The 15,115-nt window shown below is 38.0% G+C and overlaps 1 protein-coding gene across 1 annotated transcript in view; it reads left to right on the forward strand.

Annotated features, from left to right (window-relative positions):
- Positions 1–15,115, forward strand: part of col14a1a (collagen, type XIV, alpha 1a) — a 219,102-nt gene that overhangs the window by 55,757 nt on the left and 148,230 nt on the right. The window contains exons 6-9 of the mRNA XM_057834300.1: positions 12,795–12,950; positions 13,028–13,147; positions 13,339–13,503; positions 13,612–13,776. Of these exons, the coding sequence (XP_057690283.1) occupies positions 12,795–12,950; positions 13,028–13,147; positions 13,339–13,503; positions 13,612–13,776 (606 nt within the window). The remainder of the gene's footprint in view (positions 1–12,794; positions 12,951–13,027; positions 13,148–13,338; positions 13,504–13,611; positions 13,777–15,115) is intronic.

The following is a 15,115-nucleotide window of genomic DNA, read 5'->3' on the forward strand; positions in this document are numbered from 1 at the left end:
GTGATTGACTGTTGAGCAGTCAAGGATGTTGTCTGCCAGTTTTCTGCTGGGCTAAACTTCAGTTGAGTGATCAAGAAAAAGATGGAAGTAAAGGATTGTATCAGTAAAGCCTTTACACACTTTGAGAGTGCATCCATGATACCAATATATGTGTTACAACCACTAACAACTTATGATATGTGTCTCCATCAACTTGTTCCAGCTAGTGTTTATGATGTGTTTTTCTGCGTGTGAGCTATTGCCCTGCTGGAGGAGTCTGGCACACAACCAGGAGCTCCCATTGCAACTGTCACAGTTTCAGTCACAATTTCAGTACCCCTGCTTGTTAATTCGATTGTCTGCGAGTCACACACTTTTTCCCCGATTGGACTGCTCTGTGTTTGAACTCTCCACCAGGTGGACTGTCTGTTTAGCCATGTTTTTCAATGCCATTTATCGATGATGCTCCTCATATTTGTGTACTTGCATGTAAATAGGATCAGTTACGGCATAGAGCTTTGCTGATCACAGGTTTATGAGCAAATATGGTTCAAATAGAGTTCACCCAACCTGACCCACTGTTCAGCACCTGATAAATCAACGACAATCAGAGGTGGGTAATGTTACTTCAAAATAATATTACTCAAGTAAAAGTTGTCATAAAAGAATGTACTCAAGTACAAGTAAAAAATTATTTGGTGAAAAGAATACTTGAGTAATAATTAAAATTGTGATTAACTGCTTACATAGTTTTTTTTTTTTTTTTTTAACAATGTCATTTTTTCTCAGCACGAAATTATTTATATGAACTGTTGTTATGATACTTTGAAGAAGAATAAGACTATAACCATAGACTTCATAATGTACTGACGGGACACGGGGCGCGGGGCTGATTCATAGGGGGCCCAATCTCCTTCAAAGTTGAGCGGAAACACAGACAAATAGCTTTTTACGTTGAAAATTCTTGTGAATAAATGCTTAAATCCCTCAATACTTTATAAATATATGGACGTAAAACAGTCTCGATTCTTGGTTAAAAGCAAAATAACCGGGCAGTTAGCATTTATTTTACGTAAATATGTCGAATGTGCTGCTCGTCTTTAAGCCACTGTGGCGCCGCCTTATCACCACAAAGAGCATTTTATGTTGAAATTCTTGTGAATAAATGCTTAAATCCCTGAATTCTTTTTATATATGGACGTAAAAGAGTCTGGATTCTTGGTTAAAAGCAAAAAAACAGGCAGTTCATACTTATTTTACGTAAATATTGTGAAGTATAACGCAGATGCTGTAGCAGCTAATTTCTCCCATTGTTCTTTTCACAACGTTTTAAAATGCATGCATGGTACGAAAAATATAATACTTACCTTGAATCCTCGAACAAATCACTCCAGAGACAATCCTTCCTATTTGTATGCGGTACAGCTTTCATACTTTTTCAACCTAAATCTGTAGTTGGATCGCTGCATGTGTTTGAGAAGAACTAAGACCGACTGCAAATAACTGAAGCAGAGTGTGGGACGGCCCCCTACGAAAAGGCGTGCCGCAGTGTCTGGGGATTCTGTCCTGTCAATATAATTATGAAGTCTATGCTATAACCTAATTCATAACCAGATTCAGCCAAAGGAAAAAAAAATGGAATTGCGACGAGATAAAAGAAAAAACAGGAATTAATTCGTTAATAATTCTTTCAAAGAGCATGAGTGCCCTTTCGTAGAGAAAACATACTGTAATTTTCGGACTATAAGGTGCATCTGACTATAAGTCGCGACCCACCAAATTTGACATGAAAATGGAATTTGTTCATAGATAAGCCGCACTGGACTATAAACCGCAGCTGTCCTCACTGTTTATGCGATATTTACACAAGAAGATATTAACTGGTAACACTCTATTTGACAGCGGCATTATACGACTGTCATAAGACCAAATGAACCACCATGAAGCTATGAACCAATTGGCTGCAAAGCTTCATTGCTTCAAAAAGCTTTATTTGGCCATCACTACTTCCTTGAAGGAGACAGTCAACCTCTGCTGCCATCTGCTGGAAACACTGTTGACGTCTAAATTGCCTCCTACCATGCATTGCAGCGCTACAGATGTAAATAACAATCAAAATTCATGGCCGGTGCTAATTATTTCTTCAGCTTCTGTTCCAATTGTTTCAATAATGTTTCATTTATTGCTAGTTATGGTATTTGGTAACACTTTATTTGACAGTGGCCCTGTAAGACTGTTGTAAGACCATCATAATTATGACATGCCACTGCCATGAGCATTGATGAATGCTTATGGCAGATGTAATCTTGTGTCATCCGGCAAATTATCTCACTTTAGAATGGATGCAAAAGATCCTCAGGCAAGGCAACGCAAGGCAAGAAAAGGTGAATTTATTTGTATAGCACAATTCAACACAAGGCAATTGAAAGTGCTTTACATCACATGAAGATCCACGAGCAGAAATAAAATGATTCATAAAAATCACATTAAATCAAATGAAAGTTAAAGACAATTGAAAAATGAAATAAAATTATACATAAAAATCACATTAAATCACGAATAGAAAACTAATTGAAATCAGAAATGGAAACAAAGTAGACAAAGAACTAATGATAATTGAAATCAGAAATGGAAGTAAACTAGACAATGAATAAAAAGCAAATACCGTAGCTTGAAATTTGAAATATTTAAACAGTTATAAATATGCTGTTATAAACAAAAGCATTTTTAGCCCTGATTTAAAGGAGCTAACAGTTTGAGCACACTTCAGACCTTCAGGTAACTTGTTCCAGAGGTGAGGAGCAGAATAACTAAATTATGTCTTACCCTGCTTGGTTCTTGTTCTTGGAACATACAGGAGACCGTTTCCCAACCTCCTTAGGGATCTAGATGCTTCATAGGGATCCAAAAAAATCAAGCATGTATTTTGGTCCAAGGCCATAAAGTTTTTTGTAGACGAGCAGTAGTATTTTATAGTCTATCCTTTGACTCACTAAAATGGAGTTAGTGACATAATTTGTCGCACGACACTTGATGACATCTGTCGTAAGCATTCAATAATACGAATGACAGTGTCATGTCATAATTACGACGGTCATATGGCAGTCTTATGATGCCACTGTCAAATAAAGTGTTATCTATCAACCCAAATAAATCCACAAATAGGCGTGTAGGACTATGAGCCGCTTTCAAAACGAGGGGGAAAAAAGTAGTTGCATTTAGTCCGAAAATTATAGTATTTACTACGATGAAACCAAAAGGATCATATCTCCGGTTTTGTGTGGTAAATCGGTGCCAAATAAAAACTAGGAGAGAGGTTAAAATCCACGCTTTTGAGTCATGTTGACGACGGCGCTCTACGTCAAATACCTATTTTTTTAGGGTGCTTTAAAGATGCCACATGATTGAACAGGCCAGTGTAATCATAGAATGGCAAGCTTGAGTCTGATTGGCATCATTGGATCGTGATTATTGTTATGATGTCTCATTGGTGAAACTAGTAGAGTGACTGTTGGCGTCTCTGGCAAAATAGAAAAAAGATAATCTAATATGTGGAATAAAGACTGAATAGAATAGAATAGAATAGAATAGAATAGAATAGAATAGAATAGAATAAAGACAAAAATGTAACAACTTGTGTAGCCCCAAAAAGCAAAGTAAGAGTAGCATTTCTTCTTTACAAATCTACTCAAGTAGAAGTAAAAAGAATGGCTTCTTAAAAACTCATAGAAGTACATTTTTCTTGAAAAGTTACTCAAGTAAATGCAGACCCGGCTGCAGAAAGAAATTACATGGGGGGGCATTACATTTTTTGGGGGGGGGGGGCGCACTTCTTCAATGTAAATTTAGCCTGAACAATGGCGTTATTACCTGTACATTACTACATCAGTGCACTGAAATATTTTCTGTCACTGAAAACACAAGTGGTAGTTCATGAAACGAAAACATACCTATCAACCTGAGGCCGTTGGCAATCTTACAAATAGTGACGTATGCCCTTATAAATTGGTGACTAATCTTACAACGTTGTATATAGCGTGCAATATGAAACAAAAATAAAACTCAATTTTTAAAATAATATTAACTTATTGGTAATATTGTAACATATAACCTGTTGAAATCAAAGAACAATCAATATCTTCAGCTACATCATGATTAGTAAAATTTAACAGTGACTTTTGTTAGAATTGTATGTAGCACTTTTGGCAATTTCTGTCATGTCTTGATGGCTGCACGTCATGGCACTTCAGCTCGCAATTCAGTTTGACTTGAAGGTAGTTCGTTAGTGTGTCCAGTTATAAACTAAAAAGGTCAATTGATAAAATTAACTTACCAATGCAATCCTCGAGTCAGGGAACATTTCTTTTGCTAATTCTGAGAAGTGATCAGCAATTGTTGCAGGCAAATTGTGTTGAGCAACAAATTGCCAGAATGAAATCTCCGCTTTCGTCAGTTTTCATTCTGCAGATTTCATCTTTATGACCAGTGTTGCTAATCTTAATTTTTAAAAGTAATTAATTAGTTACGAATTACTTTCCCCAAAAAGTAATTGAGTTAGTAACTCAGTTACCTGAAGGTAAGAATAATTAGTTACTTGGCAAAGTAACTGGTGTTACCTTTCATGTTTTTTTTTCATTAAAAAAAAAAAAAAAAAAAAAAAAAAACATAGTCACCTTTGCTATGTTTGGAAATCGTTTATCGTTGTGAATCAACTGTTGTTAAAATTGCTACAGTTCTTGCATTAGTTCCCTTCTGTCTACTTTCAACATGTTAAAGTTTTGAAACTGTTTCATCATTTAAAGATAGATTCAAGTGACGATTTTTTCAATTTAGGAGTATTTTAGACAAAAAGTTAAGTTTGCGAGGAAGGTTCACTACAACAGAGCCTTTCTGAGAAGTCTACTGCTTCAAAATGGCAGCTGTTAATTAACGCCGCTATCTGTCATTTCGCATGTAGTTCTAAAAGCATTTGATATCCAGGCAAAGATTGTAGGCTGTCGGCTACAGTCAGGAAATGTTGGAGCCACCTGGCCTAGCATCGCGTTTGGTACAGCGTCACAACAAACACTTCGCTCTCAGTGTCTCTGACTTTTCTCGTGTCATTCAACCAACGTAGTAACGCATCGTAACGCACATTGTCTCATTGCCGAAATGGTGACAAAATCGGAACGGAGAAGAAAAAAAAAAACGTAATCCATGAAAAACGTACAGATTTTGAACGGCGTACACATTTAAAAATCAGTGCTCACTTGTACAAATTACGCCGAAACCCACAGAAGTCTCTCAGGGTGGGCCCAGCCCCATAATGCCCGCCCATGCTGCCGGGTCTGAGTAAATGTAACGGAGTAAACAATTTTGCACCAAATGCATTGACTCTTTCAATGCTTGAAGGTAAACACCCAATGTTTTTCTTTAAACCTGGTGGAATGAATCAGTTGCAGCTCCATTTGAATTGTTTGCCTGGAACTATGATTTGTGTAATCTTCCCAAGTAATTTTCATCAATCCCATGCTTCCAATTTTGGGTTCTAACAGTTTGCAGAAGGCAGAAGAACTCCATTGGTCTGGACAGAGTAACCAATTTAAGGCTGTTCATCTTCTTTCCATTATCACTACAAGCATCCACCCTTTCAGTGTGAATGGACAGTCATGGAAACAGCCTTGGCCATACTTTATATTATAGACAGAACAGAACTTGTCATTGCCTCTCAAAAGGACTTGTTGCCTTCTCGTTGTATCTCATTTTTTTGTCCTTCATTTTTCAATCCATGTGTCAGGAATAAGCTCTCGCACACTATTCCTCTGGATATGTAATTTCAGTTGGAAAGAGCAAAGGGTGTGAGATGAGAGCAAAGATGGGGTGTTGGTGGTGAAAGAAAAGTAGAAACTAAGGCAGATGACACTTTACCTGGGGAGTAGATGCACCTTTGACCAGCCGGCTGTTGACTGCAAGCCAAGCATTGTGTAGTGATGATATGTATCAGCACGTATCTCAGTAGCACCCAAGCAATCCCTCTGACATCAACAACACTGTATGCATATTAATGGTTAGGGAAAAAGCAGGGCTTTGATTTGCTGTCCCATTCCTTTGCATCCGTGTTTATTATTTGGGTGCATGACTGTGAGTGAATAGCTACGTGATTGAAGTAGTTATCTTTATCGGATATGTGATTTTGGGTAATTTGTCAAAAACATTGTTAGATTATTATCAAATGCTACTCAGGTTATACAAGCTGCAATCTTTGATCACAGCCACGCTGAATTTGTGAAGAATTCGTTCCACAAGGTCCAAATGAATCTGTTAATGTGCTATTGTCGATATAAAAATTAGATACAGTTACAGTTAATTTGATTCTCTTTGTAAGATTGTTAACATTTTAATATGCAAAACCATAAAGATTTTTCAAACCTTTTTAGGTTAAGAGTTACACATACAGGAACTCAAATTTGGTTTAAGCCATGTTATTAGCGTGCCCTTGCCCATTTGCATTTAGTGTTATTGAGTGTGTGATTAGTATGGCCTCTATGGACTTAGACATTTTGTTTTGAATATTTACATAAGTACCATATATCCTCTGTTTTGCGCCAAAGTGGTATTTTCTTTTGCGTTATCTCTGATGTGTGAATCAAAAAGCTGACGTTTTTTTCGTCAGTGTTGTAATATTTCATTATTATTATTATTTTTATCATCAGAGTTGTATTGTCTTTTATATATACTAGGGATGGGAATTTCAACTAATTTCCCTACCAACTAGTCTCAGATTTTATTTGTGACTAGTCGACTAGTCTATAAGCAAGAAAACTATAATCAGGGGTGCACATTAGTGGTCCGCATGCGCACATGCGTACTGGACGTAGACAAACGCGCTGGCCCTCAACGGCTTCCATACGCTTTTGCGTACCGATGGCTGACCACTGTATTTGCGGCGGACACGAGAAAATAACTTCTCAAAATGTCGAAGAGGCAGGCCCCACTGAGTAATTATTTCCATGTTCCCCCACCCCCGTCAAAAGACAGACAGACGACGGAGACGTCATCGGAGCTACCGGAAAAAAAGGACTTTTGCTGAAAAGTGGCTGCAGGAGGTACCATGGCTAGAAGTAAATGATGCTCGCACGGAAATGCGGTACAAAATGTGCCGTGAGAATCCCAATGTCGCTGATAAGAGCAGCGCATTTTATGTAGGGTCAAAGAATTTCAGCCATCCAAACTTTGAAAAGCACGAAAAAAACAGCATGTGGCAATTAAGCAAATTATCGATGTCAGACAGGACCCCACTCGCCCTATGGACAAGTGGCGGAATAAAGGTCATGAAAACCGCCATGCACTGACAAACGTGTTTTTGTCCGCATTTTACAAAGCTAAACATGCACGTTCAATGAGGTCTTATGAGGAGGACTAGGGATGGGAATCGAAATCCGATTCCAATTCTGAACCGGTTCCAAGTGTTTCGAGGCCTCGACATCACAATGAAAAAGCCTTAACGATCCCTTTAACGATTCCTAAAGACGCATATTGCGTCGTGACGTGTCTTGTTGTCTAGACGCATCAAAATAGCATGGCGCCAAGAACCACTCGCTCCAAAGTTTGGCTACACCTAACCAGGAAAGAGGATGAATATGAAAGGTTACGATGGTTTAGCACGAGCATTGCAGCCGTAAACATAACAATGACAGCACGTAGGTTCAAACGCTCGAAAGTGTGTCTTCACTTCACGAGGAAACATTACAACAAAGCGACTTGCAGTCATTGCAAGGTGGAGATAACTGCATCGGGAGGGAACTGCATCGGGAGGGAATGAATACGACTGTACAGAGACGCTAAGGCTCAGTCCTGGCTATACAGTGGGCTAAACTCCCAAATGACGATGCAGAAGACGTTGGTATAATTTGCTGACTTTATTCAACCATCACTTGAAGAGTGAAACTAAAAATAGAAATGAAACAAATCAATTTCGTCCCCAATAACAAACAGGTTTGCATCAACGTAAATCAGCGATGATTAGCTGCTAATACAATATGGTTAGCATGCGTTCGCTAGCATTAGCACATCGTTCAAACCACTACACAACTGGATTTAAGTGTCCGATCGCGAGTGGAAACACACAACAACAACAACAACACAAAATATGATACATACAGGCGTTGCCTCTGTAGATATTTTACAAACATTAACAAAGAACGTAGGCTCGTAGCAGTGTTTCCCTCTCTCACTAACTCGCTCACTCGATTTGGATGCGCATTTCTTCTTCACGTGTAAGCGCGCTCTTCTTCACGTGAGCGCATTCTTCTTCGCATGAGGAAGCACAAGGGAAGCGCGAAAGCACCATAAAAACTAAAAGGCATGCATTAATTGTAAATAATACGCTTTGCCAGGGCTCCCCAAACTACGGCCCGCGGGCCGAATACGGCTGGCCTCCACATTTGGTCCGGCTCCCTGAACATTTTTTTTTTTTTTTTTTACACGTGTTGTTTATTTCCTGGCCTTTTCTGTGAAGAACTCAGAGAGGGTTATTTGGTTAGTATCTAATTAATTAATAGTGTTTTTATTATTATTATATCATATTATTATTTCTATTTTATTTACTTTTGTTCCGTGAAGAATCCAGAAAGGGTTATTTGATTGTGGCTTTCTGAAAAACAATAAATTTTTCCATTTAGGCACTCCTGCAATGTCACACTTTTCTGTTACAAACTGACCCCGGTCCCTCATCAGAGAAGGGAAAAGTTATGTGGCCGTCACAGAAAAATGTTTGGGGACCCTTGCGTTTAACACAAATTGCCAAAGGCAGAACAACGACGTATATGCCAATATAAACCAATATTTTTTATTTCTATTAGAAAAAAGTTTCAGTAAAATGTTACACATTCTTGTGTATTTGCCACTTATTGCCACAGTTCACATTGAGGCTTTGGGCCTCTTTTGACCTCGTTGTGAGTTTGTGAGGTTGTGACTTCTGACTAAACAAACTCGATGCCAATCAAAATGTTTGTTCTTTTCCCCCAAATTAGAATCGATAAGAGAATCGATAAAGAATCAAATCGTTAAGCAATATCGATAATGGAATCGGAATCGTAAAAATCCTATCAATTCCCATCCCTAAGGAGGACATCCCACTTTTACAAAGGCTTGGAGTTAATGTGGGAGCCGCATAATGCCCTTTATTTTGAATTGGTGCTTTTATGTTTATTTCTTTACATTTCACTTTAAAGTAATGGCAATTTTGTTGTGCCAGTTGATGTTAATCAAGCATTAATTGTTAATGTAATTAATTAAAGTTAATTGGCTCTAAGTAAAGCTTGTCATAATTTTATCACATCAGGCGGGTCGGCTCTCAAGCTCAATGAGGACCAAGTCACATCTCCAGGTCCTCCTCTGAGAACCTGGGCAAAAAAAATATGTGCACCCCTGACTATAATTTAATACACATATTACGGTAAATAAGAAGTATGATATGCAAAAGTTTTAATAGTAAAAGTTTTAAAATAATGAGCTATTTCAGCCCACATTCAGGACATGTTGTTTATTTAAATTGTACTGATGTAACAAAAAGTGACTTAATGAAGGTAAATAATTGAAAGAGAAATACCGGTACATTCCTAATACATTCGCCAAAACTTACCTAAAGCCCTTTCAGACTTATATCACGCTGAATTAAGTATGTAATGTAAGTAATGTGATGCGAGATTTCCCCATGTCATGGCTTTCAGACATTGGGAGATGTACCAGGAATTACAGACACTTTCAGACTTGTCCCGACTCTGCGCTCTGTTTGTAGAGGGCAAGGGACAGGATTTTATAGCCCGGACATTATGTCATTTTTGGTCGGTATCGGCAACAAAATAAACCACAAATTTCCAAAGATGGATGATGGGCTGTCTCTTCCTGGGTTCTAAGATTCAGTACCAAATTGATTTCATTATGTTTCGAGTTGAATTTTGCCATCTTTTTAGTTTGCCTTATTGATAATTTGATGATTTGATTTGATATTTGTTGATTGCTTTTCGTCTTGCTGCGAAGAAAGAGGAAATGACGATCGGCCCGCTATGATATGTACGTCATCAGCCTTTGCGCTGTGACTGGTGAATTAATAGGCCGCTTTTATACATGCCGCGGCCCGGTGATGTTTTGGACGTCATACTAGTACACGACTCGGTTCATGTCCGTGTCATCTCTATGAAAGTCGACCTGGGAAATTGCTTTCAGATATAATGGCTACCCGTTTAAATTACGGGATTTTACTGGAGTTCAGCGTATGTCTAAAAGGGGGTCAAGATGCACGATGCTGCCATTAATCGACTTATAAAATACCAAACGTTTAATTATGAGTAGGTGGTTAAACGATTAAACAACTAGTAGCGCATATCCCTAATATAAAGTTAAATGATGAATGTTGGAATTTCTCACATTTCTGCATAAAATCACCATCAAATGTGATGATCTCGGTCAAAATCACACAGATGAAAATGCAGTGTCTGTTTTCATTACAACCACCCAAACATTTATAGGTTTTCATATTTTAATGAAGCATGCAAACAATGACAGAAGGGGGAAAATACAGTAAGTAAGAGAACCCTCTGCCTAAGGAGACTAAAATAGCAATTGAAACCAATTTTTACCAAACATTTTAAGTCAGGTGTGTGCCCAATCACTGATGAGTGGTTTAAAGCTGCCCTGCCCACTATAAAACACAGACATGTTAAGAAATGTTTTGATGAAAAGCATTGTCTGATGCGCATCATGGCTCGGTCAAAAGAGCTGTCTGAAGACCTGCGATCAAGGATTGTTGATTTCTATAAAGCTGGGAAAGGATACAATACCATCTCTAAAAGTCTGGATGTTAATCAGTCGACAGTCAGAGAAGTTGTCTCCAAATGGAGAGAGTTTGGCACTGTTGCTTCTCTCCTAAGGAGTGGCCGTCCACCAAAGATGATGCCAAGAGTTCAGCGCAGAATACTCAGAGAGGTAAAATAGAGCACAAGAGTGTCCGCTAAAGACTTTCAGAAATCACTGGCACAGTCCAATATCTCTGTGCACACATCAACTATTTGTAAAACTATGACCAAGAATGGTCTTTATGGGAGGACTCCACGGAGGAAGCCACAGTTGTCTAAAAAACATTTTTGCTCGTTTAATGTTCGCAAAAAAGCATATGGACACTCCACAGACGTTTTAGCAAAATATTTTGTGGACTGATAAAACCAAACTTGAATAGTTTAGGATTAACACACAACGTCATGTGTGGAGGAAAAATGGAACAGCTCACCAACATCAACACCTCACCCCCACCATTAAGCATGGTAGAGGGAGCATCATGATTTGGGGCTGTTTTTCTGCCTCAGGGCCTGGACAACTTGCAATCATTAAGTGAAGAATAAATTCAAAAGTTGATCAGGATGTTTTGCAGGAAAACCTGAGGCTGTCTGTGAGACAGTTGAAGCTAAAAGGGGGATGGATGCTGCAACAAGACAATAATCCAAAACACAGAAGTAAATCAACTTCAGAATGGTTCCAGAAGAACAAAATACACGTTCTGGAGTGGCAAAGTCCAGTCATGAACCCCACTGAAATTCTGTGGCATGACCTGAAGTCATTCATGCCAGACATCCCAGGAATCTGACTAAACTACAACAGTTTTGTAGAGACGAATGGGCCCAGATTAGTCCTGATCGATGTGCCACACTGATCTGCAACTACAGGAAACGTCTGGTTAAAGTTGTTGCTCCCAATAGGGGGGCCACAAAATATTAAATGTGATGGTTCACATACTTATTTTTCCCCCGTCTGTCATTTTTTGCATACCATCCTCATTAAAATATGAAAACCTATACATTTTTGGATGGTTTTAGTTAAAACATTGTTTTTTTCCCATCTGTGTGATTTTGACAATGATCAGATACATTTGATGGTGATTTCATGCAGAAATGTGAGAAATTACAAAAGGTTCAGATACATTTTCATAGCACTGTATACATGGCATAGTATGTAATATAAATGTAACTATCCTTTTGGCGCGGCATGGCTCAAAGCTAGGTTAGTCGTCTCTTGGTCTGGGTTCAATCCTCTGCCTTGGTGAACATGTTAAAATATCCTTTAGCAAGATACTGAAACATGGTTCACTCCTGATTCTTCATTTCGAGTACCTGCAAGGTAGAAAAGCACTATATGTACATGTGCACTATACAATCGAAAGCCCATTTGTCTTTTGTTATTCAGTATTGGATATAAATATATTAATGTTCACACTGTGGAGGGAAAAGGTGGTGCAATTAGCAACTAGACACCTGAGCTTCACCAGCAACTCTGTTGTTTGAGCACCGTAAGTAATAACACCTTTCCTTAGGAAGAGGTTTAAAAATACATTTTGGATTGGCTTTTGGTGAAGATAAAACAAAGTAGATCTGTTTATTTCGATTTTCATTCCATCGTTTTTTTTTTTTATTATCTGATGTGTTTGTCTCTCTTCTTTTATATTTAATTAAGTGGAAGGGATTGTGCAAAAATAGTTTAGCTACCTTGGTCAGATTGATCTGGATTATTCTTTATTACTAATAATATTAGCCATTAATGATTTTGGGAACTGGAAATGACTGCTTCTGGGGCTCAAGAAAACACACTTAATTTTCAGGTAAATCAAATTTGACATTCAAATAAAGTATGTTAAGGACAGATGTAAGAACCACGTAACCCCACATATCATAATCTTCACATCAGCTATTCAGACAAACATTTGTAGAGTTTTGCATCATTAGTTGAGGTCCAAGCTTTAAATGATTACCATTCAATTATTTAGTTTGTATTGTTCATTTTTCCAGTGGACCAGTTTGTGTGTCACACGGAGTCCATAGCAGACATTGTGATCCTGGTAGATGGTTCCTGGAGTATTGGTCGGCTCAACTTCCGACTGGTGCGAATATTTCTTGAAAACCTGGTTAACGCCTTTGACGTCGCCATTGACAAGACCAGGATCGGTATGACTACTGACTGATGCCTATTGAATTACCTATGATCTTTTAAAGTGTGTATAAAAGTATGTGTTTGATTGTAGGTCTGGCTCAGTATAGTGGTGATCCCAGGATAGAGTGGCACCTAAATGCGTTCACTACCAAGGAAGCCGTTATTGATGCTGTCAAGAACCTTCCTTACAAAGGAGGAAATACTCTCACCGGTAATTATTTTTGGATTGTTGCAATTTTTAATTTACCAATTTACCATTCAATTAATTGTTCCTTTCAGTGATTTTGTTTGCATTTCAGTTATACATTGTACAAACCACCATAGAATCTTTCATTCATTCACCCTGCACCGTTAACATTTACATACTGTATGCTCCTCCTCTATCCTTTTGTCTTTCCCTAGGGCTTGCACTGTCCTATATCTTAGAGAATTGTTTCAAGCCTGAGTCTGGTGCCCGTGTTGGCGTACCTAAGATTGGGATCCTCATTACCGATGGGAAGTCTCAGGATGATGTTATACCTCCTGCAGAAAGCCTGCAAAAAGCTGGGGTTGAGCTGTTTGCTATTGGTGAGATTAGGAACACAAGGGTTGTGAATCATCCCGTTACAGCCCCATGCAGGTACCCACCATTAGAATAGACTGAAATCCCTTCGTGTATTCCCTCTTCTTTTGCAGGTGTAAAGAATGCTGATGAGAATGAGCTGCGCTCCATCGCCTCAGAGCCAGATGACTCTCATGTATATAATGTCGCTGACTTTCATGTTATGAGCTCCATTGTAGAAGGACTGACCAGAACAGTGTGTGAACAAGTGGAGCAACAAGACAAGGACATCAAGGAGCGTAAGTGGACAATGAGGCATGAAGTAAATTGCAGGCTAACTATAACGGAGCAATAAATGGACCAAGGAGTACCATTGTAATTTAAAACCAATGGAAATACAGGTTTAGCAATTAATGCAGATGTAATAAAGACCATAGAAAATCCAATCATTTGGTGGTTTAATTGAAAAATTGAAAGTCACATATTACCATATCACGATTAATTTGAAATTACACAGTAGGCCAAAACCTACAGCAGGTAATATTGAAATTAATATCAATAATTTAAAAAAGAATTGGCAACTTTGGTGATATTCCTTGCTGGAAGCTTTGATTGTCATAATTATAGAAATTAAAGTCATGAATGATTCACTCTAGTGAATTGATATCAAAGACTTATAATTTCACTTGTTGAACAAAAATACTGAAAAGGTTTTTTGCACTATATTAAACTCATTGAAGTGCATCTGTGTAGTTTATAGCGATTAGAAATGATATGGAATATATTTTGTTGTGGTTAAATAGTATTTGGTATTCAAAAAGAAAAATGTATATAATTGTAGAATGAAATATATAATTGTAGAATGAATATTTTGTTTGGGTTGAAACCTTGTCATCATCCTTGAGATCCTGTACGGAAACAAACAGGAATCCAATTGCATATAATACAGCATGTCATTTTAAAGTAAAAGCCTCTGTTGTCACAGATGACTTGAAAAAGTAATTTAATTACTGATTACGTCTCAAAAAGTAATCTAGTTATGTTACTGATTACTTTATTATCAAAGTAACTAAGTTACCTAAGAGTAATTTATGAGTTACTTTTTACCAGTATTTCTCCATTTGCTGCCTCAACATAAGAATGTCAAAAGAAAAATATCATCACTTGTAAATGACTTTCCGATAATTGAATTTAAAGGGATAGATGTGAATTTTTCACATAAGGCTTAATCTTCGAGTTAGCAGTGGTTTAATTAGTCGACGGAGTTTATGTCAAACACCATTGACTTGCGCTAGCTTAGCCACTTCGGAGCCCCTGAAAATAACATATAACTGACAAACCGCATGGAATTTGATTAAATCAACGCCACCGACTAATTAAACCACGCTAACTCGAAGATTAAGCCTAATATCAAAAATTCAGAATTTCGGGTTAGGGTTAAAAGCATATCAGTGCCAATATAAAACAATGCAAGTTGATTGCACAATAATCAACAGCAAACAATGAATTGCACCGTGCAATATACACAAAGGTTGGGGCGGGCACGGATGCGCACGCATAACCTGGAAGTACACCGTACACACACGGTCAATTTGGCCATAAAACGTGGCGTAACTTAGCACTTTACACTCAGTCGGA

The sequence above is a fragment of the Corythoichthys intestinalis genome, chromosome 4, assembly GCF_030265065.1.
Source record: "Corythoichthys intestinalis isolate RoL2023-P3 chromosome 4, ASM3026506v1, whole genome shotgun sequence".
NCBI classification, from domain to species: domain Eukaryota; kingdom Metazoa; phylum Chordata; class Actinopteri; order Syngnathiformes; family Syngnathidae; genus Corythoichthys; species Corythoichthys intestinalis.